The following is a 13,713-nucleotide window of genomic DNA, read 5'->3' as shown; positions in this document are numbered from 1 at the left end:
AAGGCACCATGACGTCCCACACGCAATCCCTCCCTGCCCCTATTCACTTTGGGCTCGATGTGACGATAACGTAAGAAGACAATACTCCGTTCTCCGTACTAACCAGATCAATCAACGCCACCCTAAGCCTTCTGCAGACGCAGTAGACGTCTGATAAGAGAACAAATTCACCAGTTTGTTACATCCCAGAGTCTACGGACGGATTCAGAGTCGGGAGAATAGAAGGTATGCTCTTTGTGCGTAAGCCGCGTGCCGCTGTCTTGCAGCCCGTCTAGGCCTCTCCCGGTGCCTAGTTCCAACCCCCAAAACAGCCCCACACGCCACCGCCCCCGATCGCTGTAAACAAAGATGTATGCTCAGTAGGGCGCCGTGGACGATCCAGCAACAAGGCGTCCATTCCATGCCGGCACATCTTTGTAATTGACAGGAATTGTATAGACAAAGGTATCTCAGTCCAAGGAATAGATCGATACGTTCAAATTGCTAAACTGGAGCTATTCGTGCGCGTCTTCTACCTCGACAGCGAGGCATCTGTGTGCTCCGGCCACGGCCCTACTGTCTTCCACTTGCCGCCGTGTTTGCATTCGCATTCACATTTCCGCCGTATCCCTCCGTCGCTGGGGCGGCTGCACCGCTCCCATCATACGCGTCGGCACTCGTTTCGTGGGTAGCCACCGGTGCCGCGCCAGTCTCGGCGCCTCTGTTGCGGAACGCCGCCCCGGCGGTGCCTGTCTCGGCCGCCTTCTTCTCGCGATGCGCCTGCTCGTGGCGTGCCACCATGTCGTCTGCGGCCGCCATGTCGGCCTTGCCCTTTTCGGCAATCGTGTGGTGTTTGTTGGTGGCAGCGGCCGTTGTCGGGTGGCTCGGGTTGTTGTCAAACGTCTGGTCGACGGCCTCCATCAGCTCGCCGCGTAGGGCGTCGCCGGCACCACGGATGCCCTTGAGACCGGTGGTGACATCGTTGAGGAAGTTGGACATGGTGTCAATTGTATTTTTTTGGTGTTTTTAGATGTGTTTCTTTATTTGATGTTCCTCGATGTTTTTTGTTGGATGAATATGGAAGGCCGTGTTAGGTGGCTTTTGGCCTTTTGTACAGTGGACGTTGCCCCGCCACAGCAGCTTTGGTATGACGTCAATGCTCTTGCCAATAGCAGCACGTCAGTCGTCTGCACTATTATTTTGATACTTGGACACGGGAAGACGGTGCTCGTGGCACGTTTCAGAGGAGCAATGGTATTTATTTGTGACAGTTTTTGCAATGTCGATGCAGAAGTAGACCCGAGAAATAAAGAATGGAACAAAAAAAGAAACACTTGCTGGACTATCAACTAATCCAAGAGGCTTATTTTCCACTCGAAGAGGAAGAGAGGGCTTTGCAACATTCATCTGGGATAACGAGAAGTGCATCGGCATTGTTATTAGTTTCTTTTTAAATTGGTAATTTTAGGTTTTATTTTTCATTTTTATTTATATATACATATATATTTTGGTGCTGGATATACCAACAGATGAAATAAAATAAACATGAAAATTGAATGAATTGTAAGCGTCCAATTAAAACAGTAAGATTCTATGAACAATTTTATTACCGTACATATGCAACATAAATGACTACCATCGTTACGGTAAATTTATTAAAAGACGTTACTTATCACTAAAATGTAAACCTACATCGCCTCATTCACCACGAAGCAAGCTCGGCAAGCTTCGGATTCACGCAATCTACGATTCGTCACACCCAATGTCACTCGACTGAATGTCAATCTGCCCAGAATCTGGGATGGAAATCTATTTGAGCAGCATCAACCTTCCCCGCAAAGTGACTGCATGATCTGTTCTGGCGCGATCGTCATTATGACCGCATCTCATCTCATCGGATCGAGTGAGTGAGATTTCCGTCATACGGTTACTTCTGCTCGGGACCATATTCATAATAAATATAAACAAATATGCCTTACGCAATGGCATCGAGCATTTATGGTTTCAGCTAGTGTGACAGAGAGTCTGTTGAAATGGCTCTGTTCTCCTTACTAAAATCGTCGAGTGCCAATCACTATGGCTAAATCCTGAAGTAAGTCATGGTCAGTTACCCACCGCCTAGGAGTCTCCTTGTATTTCAAGTGCCGTTACCGTCTGCTATCTGTGCGAATTTCTGAAGTGTTGGTCCCAATGCCTCGAACCGACTGCCCGAGTAGAGCAAACTAACCAAGCCAACGAAGCCTTGCTATTAGTACTGTGAAGATGCTCAATGGGTGCAACAGCCGGCCTGGCTCCGCCCAGGTTCCTGGAATACACGCCATTGGTCCGTGTCTTACTTTGAGCTCTTCTAGAAGGACACAACCTTAAAAGCGCCTTGACTGACTCGTGCTGTCACTAGAGAGGCGGTCCTTGGCATAAGAGAGGCCTGAAAGAAACTAGCCAAGCATTCTGTCAGCTCAACTTTGGCAGACTTCAAATGCCAATTTCCGTCCCGTAATGGAGGCTCCTTCGCATGCAAGTCGCTCCTGCCAAGTGGGACCCCCAAGACTTTTGCGCCTCGTTCATTCTTTGACGATTCTCGCATTCTCGGGTAACACCCCCTATTTTCGGGGCCTATTATCCCCTCGAACAAGTACTTGCGACGAAAGGCAGCTGCGACCCTCCTACCTCCAGTCGTTCCGCACCTTTTCGAACCTGTCGCACCTCCTTTTGTTGGCGATGCTTTGACCAGTATTGTTTTTGGTTCCCATTTCTCTTCTTCACCGATGCTCCTCCGTTTTTGCAGCTCCATTCTTGGCTAAGCTGCCGACGAGCGGTCTTGGGGTCACATTTTTTTTTTTTTTTGCTTCTGCCTTTTTCTGCCTTTTTTTTGGGCCGAGTTTCACGTCCCTCTTTTGATTCCCACCGTCGCCATGATGTTCTTTCGCAAGGCTGGCACGGCCTTCTCCAGCCGCCGAGGCCCCCAATCCTTCTCGACGATTGCCCGCTTTGTCGTTGTCGTCGGCTTCGTCACCTTCGCCGCCACCGGCCTCCTCTTGACACAATATTCCCCCGACAAGGTCCGCAGCGTCGCCGCAAAGATCCCGCACCTGACGCTCAACCCAGACTCTGAAGCCCAGCAGGCCACCGCCGAGTACGACCGCCTCGTCGTCAACGTCTCCGACACAGACCTGCACCCCATTGACCGCCTCATCGCCGCCGCGCGCCAGGCCCACGACGCCCTTGTCGCGAAGCAATCCTCTGATGTCGCAACCGCCGCCGCCAAGTACCGCGAGCGCCGTGGCCGCCACCCGCCGCCCGGGTTTGATAAATGGATGGAGTACGCCAAGAAACACGATGCCATTGTCGTTGAGGACTTTTTCGACCGCATCTACCACGACCTGAACCCCTTTTGGGGCCTCGACCCCGACCAGCTGGCCGGCCGTGCCCAGTCCTGGCACCACGTGGTCCGCGTGCGCGGTGGCACGGCCACGGGCGTTGGCGACGTCACGGGCCGCGTGCCCTGGCTGAAGCTGTGGACCGACCTGGTGGCCGAGGCCGCGCCCTTTTTGCCCGACGTCGACATGCCGATCAACTACATGGATGAATCGCGGCTGCTGGTGAAGTGGGAGGAGATTACAGACCTGGTCAAGAAGGCCGAGGACGGCCGCGAGATTGTTCCGCGCGAAAAGGCACTCCAGCAATATCGCGGCCTTGCTTTCGTCGATGCCAAGAATGCCAACGAGACCCATGCCTACGACCCGGACTGGATCCACGAAAACTCCCCCCAGTACTGGGACTTGTCGCGCGCTGCCTGCCCGCCGAACAGCCCGAGCCGTAATGTACCGGCCCTCAAGGACTTCTCCCGCCCGCCTAGCTTGCCCTTTGACTGGCGGCCGGCCTACTCGTCCGAAGGCTATGTCAAGAACTTTACAGCATCCGCCGACCCGTGCACACAGCCACACCTCCGCTCGCTGCACGGCACCTTTATCGAGCCCCTCTCCATCTCGACCTCGACCGAGCTCATCCCCCTCTTTAGCGGCTGCAAGCTGCCCACCAACAACGACATTCTCATCCCTGGCGCCATGTACCTGACGGACGATCCGTTCTACTCGGGTGGCGACGGCCATGGACCCCAGTGGTCCCAGAAGGAGACGGGCATTGTCTGGCGCGGCGTCGCTTCCGGTGGCCGCAACAAGAAGGAGAACTGGTCGCACTTTCAGCGCCACCGCCTGCTGGAGATGCTCAACGGCACCACGGTCACCGCCCTCGAGCACGACGGCGCCCGCGCCATGACCTTTGAGATGGCGCCCCTGCAAATGTACAACTACCAGCGTCGCCATGACATGACCGTCGGCGATTTCCTGTCTGAATTCGCCGACGCCGGCTTCACCGACCTGCTGTGCTTCCCCTTTGGCGAGTGCGACTACGTCACGCCCCACTTCCAGGCTCTGCCCAGCAAGCCCATGGCCGAGCAGTATGTCAACAAGTTCATCCCCGACGCCGACGGCAACAGCTTCAGCGCCCGCTTCCGCGGCCTGCTGTTGTCGACCAGCCTGCCCCTCAAAGCCACCATTTATGCCGAGTGGCACGACGACCGCCTCGCTCCCTGGCTGCACTTTGCGCCCCTCGACAACACCTTCCAGGACCTGCACGCCGCCATCGACTACTTTACCAGCAGCGCCAAGGGCGACGCCGCCGCTCGCATGCTGGCCTCGGTCGGTAAGCGCTGGGGCGAAAAGGTCCTGCGCCGCGACGACATGCTTCTCTACACCTGGCGCCTGCTGCTCGAGTTTGCACGTGTCTGCGACGAGAACCGGCTGCTGCTCGGTTACACCGAAGACCTCACCCCGGCGGTACCGGCGAACCGATAAATGTTTTTTTGTCTTTTGTCCTTTGTCTCATATCTTTCTGTTTTTCTTTTTGTCGTTTTGCAATCCTTTTTCATTGCTTGTATAATTCCCCTATTGGCTTTTGCACCTTGTTTCGTTTACATTTTAGTTTGCATAGGCGTTCTTGGTATGGCGGTTTCCATTCGGCGCGAGGTTTCTTATATAAGGGCGGCGGTGTCTATTTCATTTTTCAAAAGAGAGAGACATGGTTGGGCGGTCTTCTCATATTACCATATCCGATAGCTATTAATTAATACGTTGACCATAAATAGTTATCCGACGATTGGCATGAATCTGGCACGGAAGTCGCGGTCGAGGAAGTTTATATACACGCTTCACGATACGTTCTGAGGTATCGCTTATCTACACGTGCAAGTAGATTATCTAATCACACGTGATGGGGCTTTTTCTGTAGGGCTTTCTAACCCTTCTGATCTTTGAAGACCCACTTTTTACACTCTCAGTGGAGATGCTCTTGCTGTCTCTCTCCTTATTCGCTAACACTCAACCTCGTTCTAGCGGATACTGCTTTTGGGGCAAGAGTGCCCCAAAACCAGGCGGAAAACTAGTATTGATTTTTTTGCACTACCGCAATTTTTTTTCGTCCTCCTTCCTGCTCTGTGTGGTGCCCACTCTCTGTCTGTCGGATTTTCAGTGCCGCTCATTTTGCAACGAGAGTCTCTTTTTTTCGTTCCAACCACCATCACGACAACAATCGACACCACCTCATCTTCTCCCCAGGTGACTCGGACAACACAGACACAATGGTACGATTGGCCCTGTTCTTCTCGACATCGACATTCGGCGACATGCGCACTATTTCCCAGTCGGCATACTGACGTTTTTTCTTCTTTTCTACAGGCGATCAAGCACAACAACCAGATCCCCCACAACCGTTCGTCGAGCCCTTCTCCCCTTCCAAGACAAGAAAGACGAGCCGAGATTTTCGACGACAAAAATGAAAACAGATCGAGCCGAGAGAGAACAATTGGACTGACTGGATTGCAACAGACTTCCGCAAGGATTGGCAGCGCCGCGTGCGGACGCACTTTGACCAGGTACGGATTAACTCTTTGGAGGACGAACGTTGGACAATCGACACGCCGCGAAATCGACTACGAAGACAACTGGACAGCATGTTGAATGAGGCGGAACCGAGGGTTTCGACATTTGAACGAGACTGCGGGACCCGTCGTGTTGAAATGCTGTCCGGATGTCGAAGCGATGGAAAGAGAATTGGGAGGATGGCAAATCGAAGCCATGCTGCACAGGAAAGACGATATGCTAACATGAATCCCCCCAAATGCAGGCCGGCAAGAAGCACAGCCGCCGTGTCGCTCGTCAGACCAAGGCCGCCGCCATCGCCCCCCGCCCCGTCGACCGTCTCCGCCCGATTGTCCGTTGCCCTAGCATCAAGTACAACCGCAAGGTCCGTGCTGGCCGTGGCTTCACCCTGGCCGAGCTAAAGGTGCGTCGACAGTCCCTTCCCTTGCCCATTTCTGCTTTTGAACCTGTTTCTCTAACCCCCACGTCCCAGGCTGCTGGTGTCCCCCGCCTGCTGGCCCCCACCATCGGCATCTCCGTCGACCACCGCCGCCAGAACCTGTCGGAGGAGTCCCTGGCCGCCAACGTCGCCCGCCTCAAGGCCTACAAGAGCCGCCTGCTCGTCTTCCCCAAGAAGGGCGCCAAGCCGACCGTCCCCGCCGGCCAGTCGGCCGCCCTGATCGCCTCCGCCCTGCCGATTGTCAGCTCCACCGCCGGCGTCACCGAGATCAAGACCAGCGAGCTGCCCGCGCCCCTCGAGGCCGGTGCCTACGCCACCCTGCGCAAGGCGCGGTCAGACGCCAAGCTGGTGGGCAAGCGCGAGAAGCGGATCAAGGACAAGGCCGAGGCCGAGGCCAACAAGAAATAGACTATGTCGCCTTGAAAAGAGGAGCCGTAGTGTATGGATGGTTTGGTGCGGAGCTGGGCCGGGATGTGAACCTGGAAAGGGAAGAAAAGGAAAAAAAAAGGGACAAAAAACACACAAAGGAAGACGGGGCGGTCGGGAGGCCAACGAATCAACAAAAAAACCAGAAAGGGGGTGTGGTCGCGCGACGTGCAGCGCCTGCAAAGGAGCCCGTGCTCGTCAAACGAGACTGCGGCGCGTATTTGCCATGCGTGTCAGTTTTGTGCACTGTCCCAAGACCCTCCCTCCGTTGCGAACGCCTCCCGCCGCACACAAAAAGGGTGTTTACACCGGTATTTTCTTGTTTTGTCTTTTTTTTCTGGGTCGTTTCATTTTATTATGTTATCCTTTTATTTCACTCAAACGGTGGGAGTTATGATTCAACCAAATACAAAAAAAGAGATAAAAGAACCAAAACCAACGTGCGGAATGAGTGATTCGTATGATCTTTTGAGTGCCTCAGATGGGGTGGGGCGTGCCATTACTACGGCCTTGCCTCGCCCTGATTGCATCAGTCTTTTGTACATTCTTTGTACATACTTGTATATCGACATGTCGTATATTTGCGAGATGAGGTGGTATATTTGCTGTTTTAAATGCTCTATCTAGATGTTTCGCTTGTATAAATCTGTCCAGTATTGTACTGGTATATCAATGAACTTTTGGAGTTTCTTCAGGTGCTTGAGCAATGTGTTGACATGATGTGGAGATGGTGGCCGGATGGCCGGTCCGAAACGTTGGCGGAAGATATTTGTGTTTTCCTTCACATTCTTACGTAGCCAAATCTTGGCTTTGCTCCGATCGGGCACTCACAACAAGTGCGCCGCCGGTTTGGAGCAGCTGCTCGAACACACCCCGTCGAAACGGCGGGAGGAAATGGGCGTAGCTCTTCATTATCTCGGCGATGAGGACCAGGCCGTTCTCGCGGTCGGTGCGGGCCATGCTCGCAACCTGGGCGGGATCGGCCTGCTGGGGCTCCAAACCAAGGCCGTCAATGTTGGCGGCTGATGATGACGGGGTTTCTGCGGCGATCGCACCTGCACCGTCACTTAATTTGTTCGGCTCCGATGCGGATGGCAGAGAGACTGGCGCGCCGGTGGAATCCGTCATTGCCAAAAGCTCGTCATCGGACAGCAGTGATGCGCCACCAGGCAAGCGGTGGCCCTCGACCAAGTCACGCCCCGACACGGCCTCTACGAGTGCTCGGCATGCTTCGAATGGCTGCAGGGCGCGCATGACCAGATGGGCGCCATCCGTAGACCGACTGAGAACGGCGGACACGAACCAGGTATCAGACCGCAGGACAGGGAAGCGCGTCTGCGTAATAAGATACGTGAGGCAGTCGGCTATGTCTATGTGGGCGGAATAAAACCGCGCTCGTCTTACACGTGCAGAGCTGTTTGGTAGAGAGGACGGATCCACTACGGGAGTGTCGTCCCTGTCCGACGATGTGGGAGCCGGGACGCTTGGCGGGTTTGGAGACGGCTCAGAGGACGAAATTCCGCTGTCGTTGGTCTGCATAGAGCCCGAATGCGGCGACGTCTCATCGCTGGGCTCCCAGTCTTCTGGCAAAACTTCGTCGGAATCGGAAGACGTGTGCAGCACCCGACATACAGCCGAAATTGCGCGGGCTGCTTCCATTTTCGTGTTCTCTTCCTCGGACCGCTTGAAGAGGGAGATGAGCACGTGCAGATTGCTCCGGTCATGGGCAGGTGAAGCCGGATCGGGGGACAGCGGTGCACAGATGCGCCGCACATTGGCAGGGCATGACGTGATAAGCAAGCGTGTTAGGGACACGGCAGCAAATTGGACCTGTGGCTGGTTGTTCGTGCTTGTCCACAGTCGAGGAAGGATGTTGGCAGGGGGGTCGAGAAGAGTGCCCAGGACAGGCTTGTTGACGATGGGAATGGCGAGGTTTTTGAGGTAGGAGAGCACAGAGAAGACGAGCTGGGAGCTGGGAGAAATACCCCCAACGGCTGCGTCGGACGACAGGTCGAGAAGACTTGCGTTGGGCTGTGAGAGAAGCTGGATGAGGGGCAGATGAATCTTGACGTCTTGAACAAAGTAGGTGCTGGACTGGTCGGACCGAGCCAAATTGCCAAGGGCAATGCACCCGGCCGTCTTCAAATGAACATTCGTATAGGTGTTGGAGACCCACGACTGCAGTATGTGTACGGGCACCGAGCTCAAAGTGTAATGTGTCACGAATGACGGGAGAGCCACGACATCGGCAATGATGTGCATGAACCGGTTACCGAGGGCCTTGTAGTCGGCGGCGTCTTCGGGGTCCATCTGAGTGACATCGTACTTGGTGTAGGAGTCGGAGTAGGCCGTCAAAAGCGCCTGGACGCCGTTTTGGCGGATAATCTCTTCTTGGAAGGGTTCATGGGTGAGATATGCGAGCGCGACAGACACGAGAACACTGAATTCCTCAATGTCGAGGGCGTTCTCGGGGCTGACGGCTAGTTGCAAGAGGTATGCTGGTGTCGCAGGGTCTGCCACAGCCACCTCCGATTCATTCGCAACTAGCAGACCGAGGAGTTTGCAAACAATATTCAAGAACGCTCGGCACTGGACCAAGCGTGGGCCTGACACGATGGAGATTAGGCCGCGGCTCAGATGTGTCTGAATCGCCTGAAGCTGCGCCGGTTCTGCGAGAGGTGGTCAGAAAATCACGATATGGAGGAGGGAAAGAAGGCCAGTAAATCACGCAGAATTGTGACGTACCATAGTCTACGCAGATGTTGTAAAGCACCGGAATGACGAAGGCCAAGGTCGAGTTATCGCCGAGGAGGGACACAATGCGCCCGATCTGGTTGCCGGCCACGACACGGGCGCGGTTATCATCTGGCGATGTTGTTAGTAACGGGAACAAGTAGACGGTGGGCAGGGGTGCATGGGGCAGTCAGAGATGCATAGCATCTCCCCTCTTCGTCGCGAACTCACCCTCATCTGCGCAGGAGTTGCCGATTAGGCGCAGGGTATGAATTTTGAGAGATTGTCGCAGACCGTCGACGGACAGGATGCCGAGAAAGAAATCGAGCAAGCCCGACTCGCCTATTGGTATCCGCCATGAAGCTGCACTGCGTTAGTACGGAATATGCCTCGTTGACCACGCGACCCAACGAAAAGGAAGGGGTAGGGCTTGCGTACCATCTCGGCTACCGTCGCCCAGGATCTCGGCGGCCAGGTCCATGCTCGGAGACCCTGTGACCCAGTAGTGCCGTACCGCGAGCAAGACCTGCTGCAGGCTGGCCACCCGCTGAGCTTTCTCGGCCGCTGTCAGCTCGCCGGGGCCGTTCGGAGATATGGCGGAGCCATTGTGGGCGGTTAATCCTGAGGCGGGGCCACCTCGTTCGAAAAGAAGCTGGATATCGGCCGGTCGCATCGTGGGGCAAAGCGGAGAAGGAGTTGCAGGGTGGATCGGCAAGAGAGCGAGAAGATTCGGGACCGAGAGCGGTGCCCGGCCAGGCGGAGATAGGCGGGGTCAAAGCCGCGGAGGACGTCGATGGGCCAAACGTCTCAATCGACAAATATGTTAGGCGGCGTACCAAGGGCGCATAGAGCTGGGCATTGGCAGCTCGGGCGTTTGACAGCTGCTTCGGTTCAATCCGAGTTTTGCAGACAGAGCGGCGTCGAGCGGGAAAGGAGCGAAGGAGAGGAGGGCGAGCAACGACAAGGCGTGAACGGCGAAGAGGCAATGGAGCACAAGAGCACAAGAGCGTGAGAAGAAGAGCGCATGCGGAGGCGGCACCGTTGCTGACAAGCAGAGGTTAGGCAGAAACAAGAAGGAACCGTAGCAGAGCAAGCCTATCTGGCGGGAAGAAGGTGGTTGCTGTCGGGGCTGCTACAGGACTGGCTGCTACTGTGTATGTGTGATGGGGGGAGCGAAAAGGTTGCCAGCCGCAGAGACGGGTGCGGGCGTCTGTAGTAACCTATTTGGGACGGACAGGACGTGTGAGGACCGGCGACTTTTTTAGTTGGTGCGGCAATTGGCCTGGGCTCTCGGCCGCAAGTGGGCACCCTGAATTGCCAGTGCTGTGGTTCGTCAGCCGTGGCGAGTCAGGCCGTTTGTTTGGTGTGAGGTTTTTGTTGGAAGACGAAATTGAAGACAACGGGAGAGGCGCCGGTGTGGCTTGCATGCACAAACAAAACATCAGAAAAGAGAAAGCGCGTAATGTGACAGGTTGCGGATAGCTCTTGCCGTGCATGTCTTTCTTCGGCCGGATTAAGTTGATGAGGGTTTCTTTCAGCACATAATAGGTGCAAGGGCTCGCCATAGCAGCACTGCAGCCGTCAGACACACAGGCGGAGTTAGTCAAATTTGTGGCAAACGGGTGTTGAAAGCTCAGCAATCTTGGCAGACGGTGGTAAGAGGCAGTGTTGTTCTTGCTCCTTCCCCGGCAAGGGGCTTGACCCTGCCAATCTCATCCTGCTTCGTAAGGGAAGGAGCGAAGGAAACAAAAAGGCAGGCCTAAAAAGGGAATCGCGCTGTAGCATAACTGCAGAGGCACTTGAACTGGTACATCCATCCATACCAAAGCTTCTTGAGAGTCGGTGCAAGAGGTAAAGCATGGTAGGCTCGCTTAGCTCTCTGTCGTCGTGTATTCGTATATCCACTGCAACGACCATATGAAACGAAGGTGATTGAATGAGGTCGCTGGAACGCAGTGGAAGCCATCGAAGACGGGCCGTGTGGCAGGCATGTTTATTGGGCAAGAACGGGTAGGTACACTGTTGGTGGACCGGGAAAGTGCAATTGCCTGCTATTGCCTTGAGAACAGGGCAGACAAGCGTGACAAAAACGAGGAAAGCAAGTGAGACTGAGGAAAGTGCAAGCAACGGGATTGAGCGAATCCCTGCGGGATTCAATCAACGAGAACAAAACAACCTGCACGTGTATGAAGAGGAAGGGGAAAGAGCGATCAAGTCAAATCTTGAAAAATTGAAAAGAAGAAGAAACTTTGCCCAGTCCCCTTTTATGCATATTTCCAGAAGCCGCGACCAGACACAAAAACAAAAAGGAAGCAGCACGACACGGCAGGGGCCGTCGTGTCGGTGCTCGCCCTCAACTTGTTCCGACGACAGCATTTTGGTCTGGAAACAAGACTACGAGGAGGAGATGTGGAGAAATAGTCCGTACACGACACCTGTATTCCGCATGCCGTAATTACTCCGGACACCATCGGAGGCATAAATGTTCGTAATGTTACTTCCACTCCACGTGATTGTTTCCCATTCGCAGTATCGATTGTCACTTTCGTTGTGGTAAAACTGAAACGAGAGGCATTTCCATACCACGAATGTTTACGTTTCTAGACTGTTGATCCCACCCATGTTTTCGTTCGATATATATGATGGACGCAGCGCCTCATTTCGATGGTCGCATGAGGCACAGCAGCAACATCAACAATAACAAGAGCAGCCAAATCTTGCAGTAATAGGTCCGTTCGACAACAATCATCTCCACGTCGGCCCCGGCATTATTGTCCGGACCGAGCAGTCGTTTTCCTCCGAGAGGAGATCGACATACTTCTCCTTCTTTTGGTGCGGCACGAAACCGTACATTCAAGGTAAAAACGAAATACCTTCTCTGCTTGGCCGTTGTCGACGTCTGCTTGTGGCACAGGCTCTCATGGACATGGATTGCTAGCTTTAACCGGTTCACGTAAACAGGCTGAACAGGAAACCTGGGCGCACGCCCCAGCTACGATTCGTTGTTTTACACGTCTTGTTTAAAGTTACGTGCAAGCTGTGGTGGTAAGCCACGGGATGGTGGTGGTATGCCTTTTTATTTTGGTTACTACCATTTATGGTGCCCTTTTTTGCATCTGGTGATGGTGTGTTTTCAGTCACATTTGTCCATGGTCTCTTCCACTGTCGACATGTGTCTATATAGATTAGAGCTTCTTACCATGCCTCAATGTAGATACTGGAGGCCTAAACGAGAGTAAACCATACCAAGACGAAGAGACGAAACCGAACACAACAAATTCATGATGATCATCAAAGCCAAAGCCTTGGCCGCTCTGGCCTCAGTCATGGGCAGTGCATGGTAATACATAGGAGATCAACTTCACCAAGACACAAAACAGAAAATATACTGACCTCACCCGGCAGTGCTCTGCCAGAGGCCGCCAGAATGGCCGCTAATTGTCAGCCGTGCTACACACGAACCATCATCGTTGAGCAGCCGCTCCCAACTTGCCGGCCCAGTTTCGTTGAACCATTTCCGCACCAAGCCTGTGGCATGGTCTGCGTCAGACAAGCACAGGCTAGAGAGGTTAGACAGGCTGGAGAGGCTGACGTCGACACGGCCGCGCTTATCCCAACAATCACGATTGTCAAGTCCACGACAGTGACTGCCGCCACTGTCACGTCCACCATTCCCGGCATCAACGCGGCCTGCCCGACCACGAATACAGTTACGGTGACACAGTCCCGGTCTGGATACTCCGCCCAAAATCCATACAAGTTCTGCGGCCGCGCCCTTCCTCCAGACTGCAGCTGCGGTGGCGGCGCGCGGGCGACGTCCACGCTAGTCGAGGTACATACGGTCTCGCAGACGGAAACGGTCTTTGTCACCAAGCCGCCCATGCGGTGTAGACCGATTCCAACGCCCCCACCGCTAGACGGACGTGAGGATGTGTCGATGCCCCTCTCCACGGAGTGCGCGACGTACGCCACACAGTGGGAAGAGGTGCTGTGCTATGATGGGTCGAACCGCGCAGTCACTGCTGCTCCTCCGGCCCCTCTGGCAGCTACAACGGTACAGAGCGGCCTGCCTCTCACAACATATACAAGCGACTGCACGGTACACGTTGTATACCGGTCTGCCGAGTGTGGATCTTCGTCTCTAAGGTAGTGAGCTACGGGTGCATGCAGAAATTCGTTTGCAACATGACTTGTTATGGA

General features: G+C 54.4%; 5 protein-coding genes across 5 annotated transcripts; 3 read left to right on the top strand and 2 right to left on the bottom strand.

Annotated features, from left to right (window-relative positions):
• Positions 1–552: 552 nt before the first annotated feature.
• On the bottom strand, positions 553–978 carry SPSK_01296 (uncharacterized protein; the record flags this gene model as incomplete). The annotated part of the gene is made up of 1 exon (XM_016728226.1): positions 553–978. One exon carries the CDS (start codon positions 976–978, stop codon positions 553–555), a length of 426 nt encoding a protein of 141 aa, XP_016584184.1.
• Positions 979–2,891: 1,913 nt separating this feature from the next.
• SPSK_01087 (uncharacterized protein) lies at positions 2,892–4,832 on the top strand (the record flags this gene model as incomplete). The annotated part of the gene is made up of 1 exon (XM_016728018.1): positions 2,892–4,832. The coding sequence occupies one exon, from the start codon at positions 2,892–2,894 to the stop codon at positions 4,830–4,832; it is 1,941 nt and encodes a 646-aa protein (XP_016584183.1).
• Positions 4,833–6,153: 1,321 nt separating this feature from the next.
• On the top strand, positions 6,154–6,762 carry SPSK_01270 (large subunit ribosomal protein L13e; the record flags this gene model as incomplete). The annotated part of the gene is made up of 1 exon (XM_016728200.1): positions 6,154–6,762. The coding sequence occupies one exon, from the start codon at positions 6,154–6,156 to the stop codon at positions 6,760–6,762; it is 609 nt and encodes a 202-aa protein (XP_016584182.1).
• An 807-nt stretch (positions 6,763–7,569) lies between these two features.
• On the bottom strand, positions 7,570–10,186 carry SPSK_01022 (uncharacterized protein; the record flags this gene model as incomplete). The annotated part of the gene is made up of 4 exons (XM_016727953.1): positions 7,570–9,449; positions 9,526–9,645; positions 9,745–9,876; positions 9,952–10,186. The coding sequence occupies 4 exons, from the start codon at positions 10,184–10,186 to the stop codon at positions 7,570–7,572; spliced, it is 2,367 nt and encodes a 788-aa protein (XP_016584181.1).
• A 2,754-nt stretch (positions 10,187–12,940) lies between these two features.
• SPSK_01256 (uncharacterized protein) lies at positions 12,941–13,663 on the top strand (the record flags this gene model as incomplete). Its single annotated transcript, XM_016728187.1, has 1 exon — positions 12,941–13,663. One exon carries the CDS (start codon positions 12,941–12,943, stop codon positions 13,661–13,663), a length of 723 nt encoding a protein of 240 aa, XP_016584180.1.
• Positions 13,664–13,713: the final 50 nt, after the last annotated feature.

This window comes from Sporothrix schenckii, assembly GCF_000961545.1.
Source record: "Sporothrix schenckii 1099-18 chromosome Unknown Cont48, whole genome shotgun sequence".
Classification (NCBI taxonomy): Eukaryota; Fungi; Ascomycota; class Sordariomycetes; order Ophiostomatales; family Ophiostomataceae; genus Sporothrix; species Sporothrix schenckii.
The sequence above is the reverse complement of the archived record's forward strand: the minus strand, read 5'-3'. Positions and strand labels throughout refer to the sequence as shown.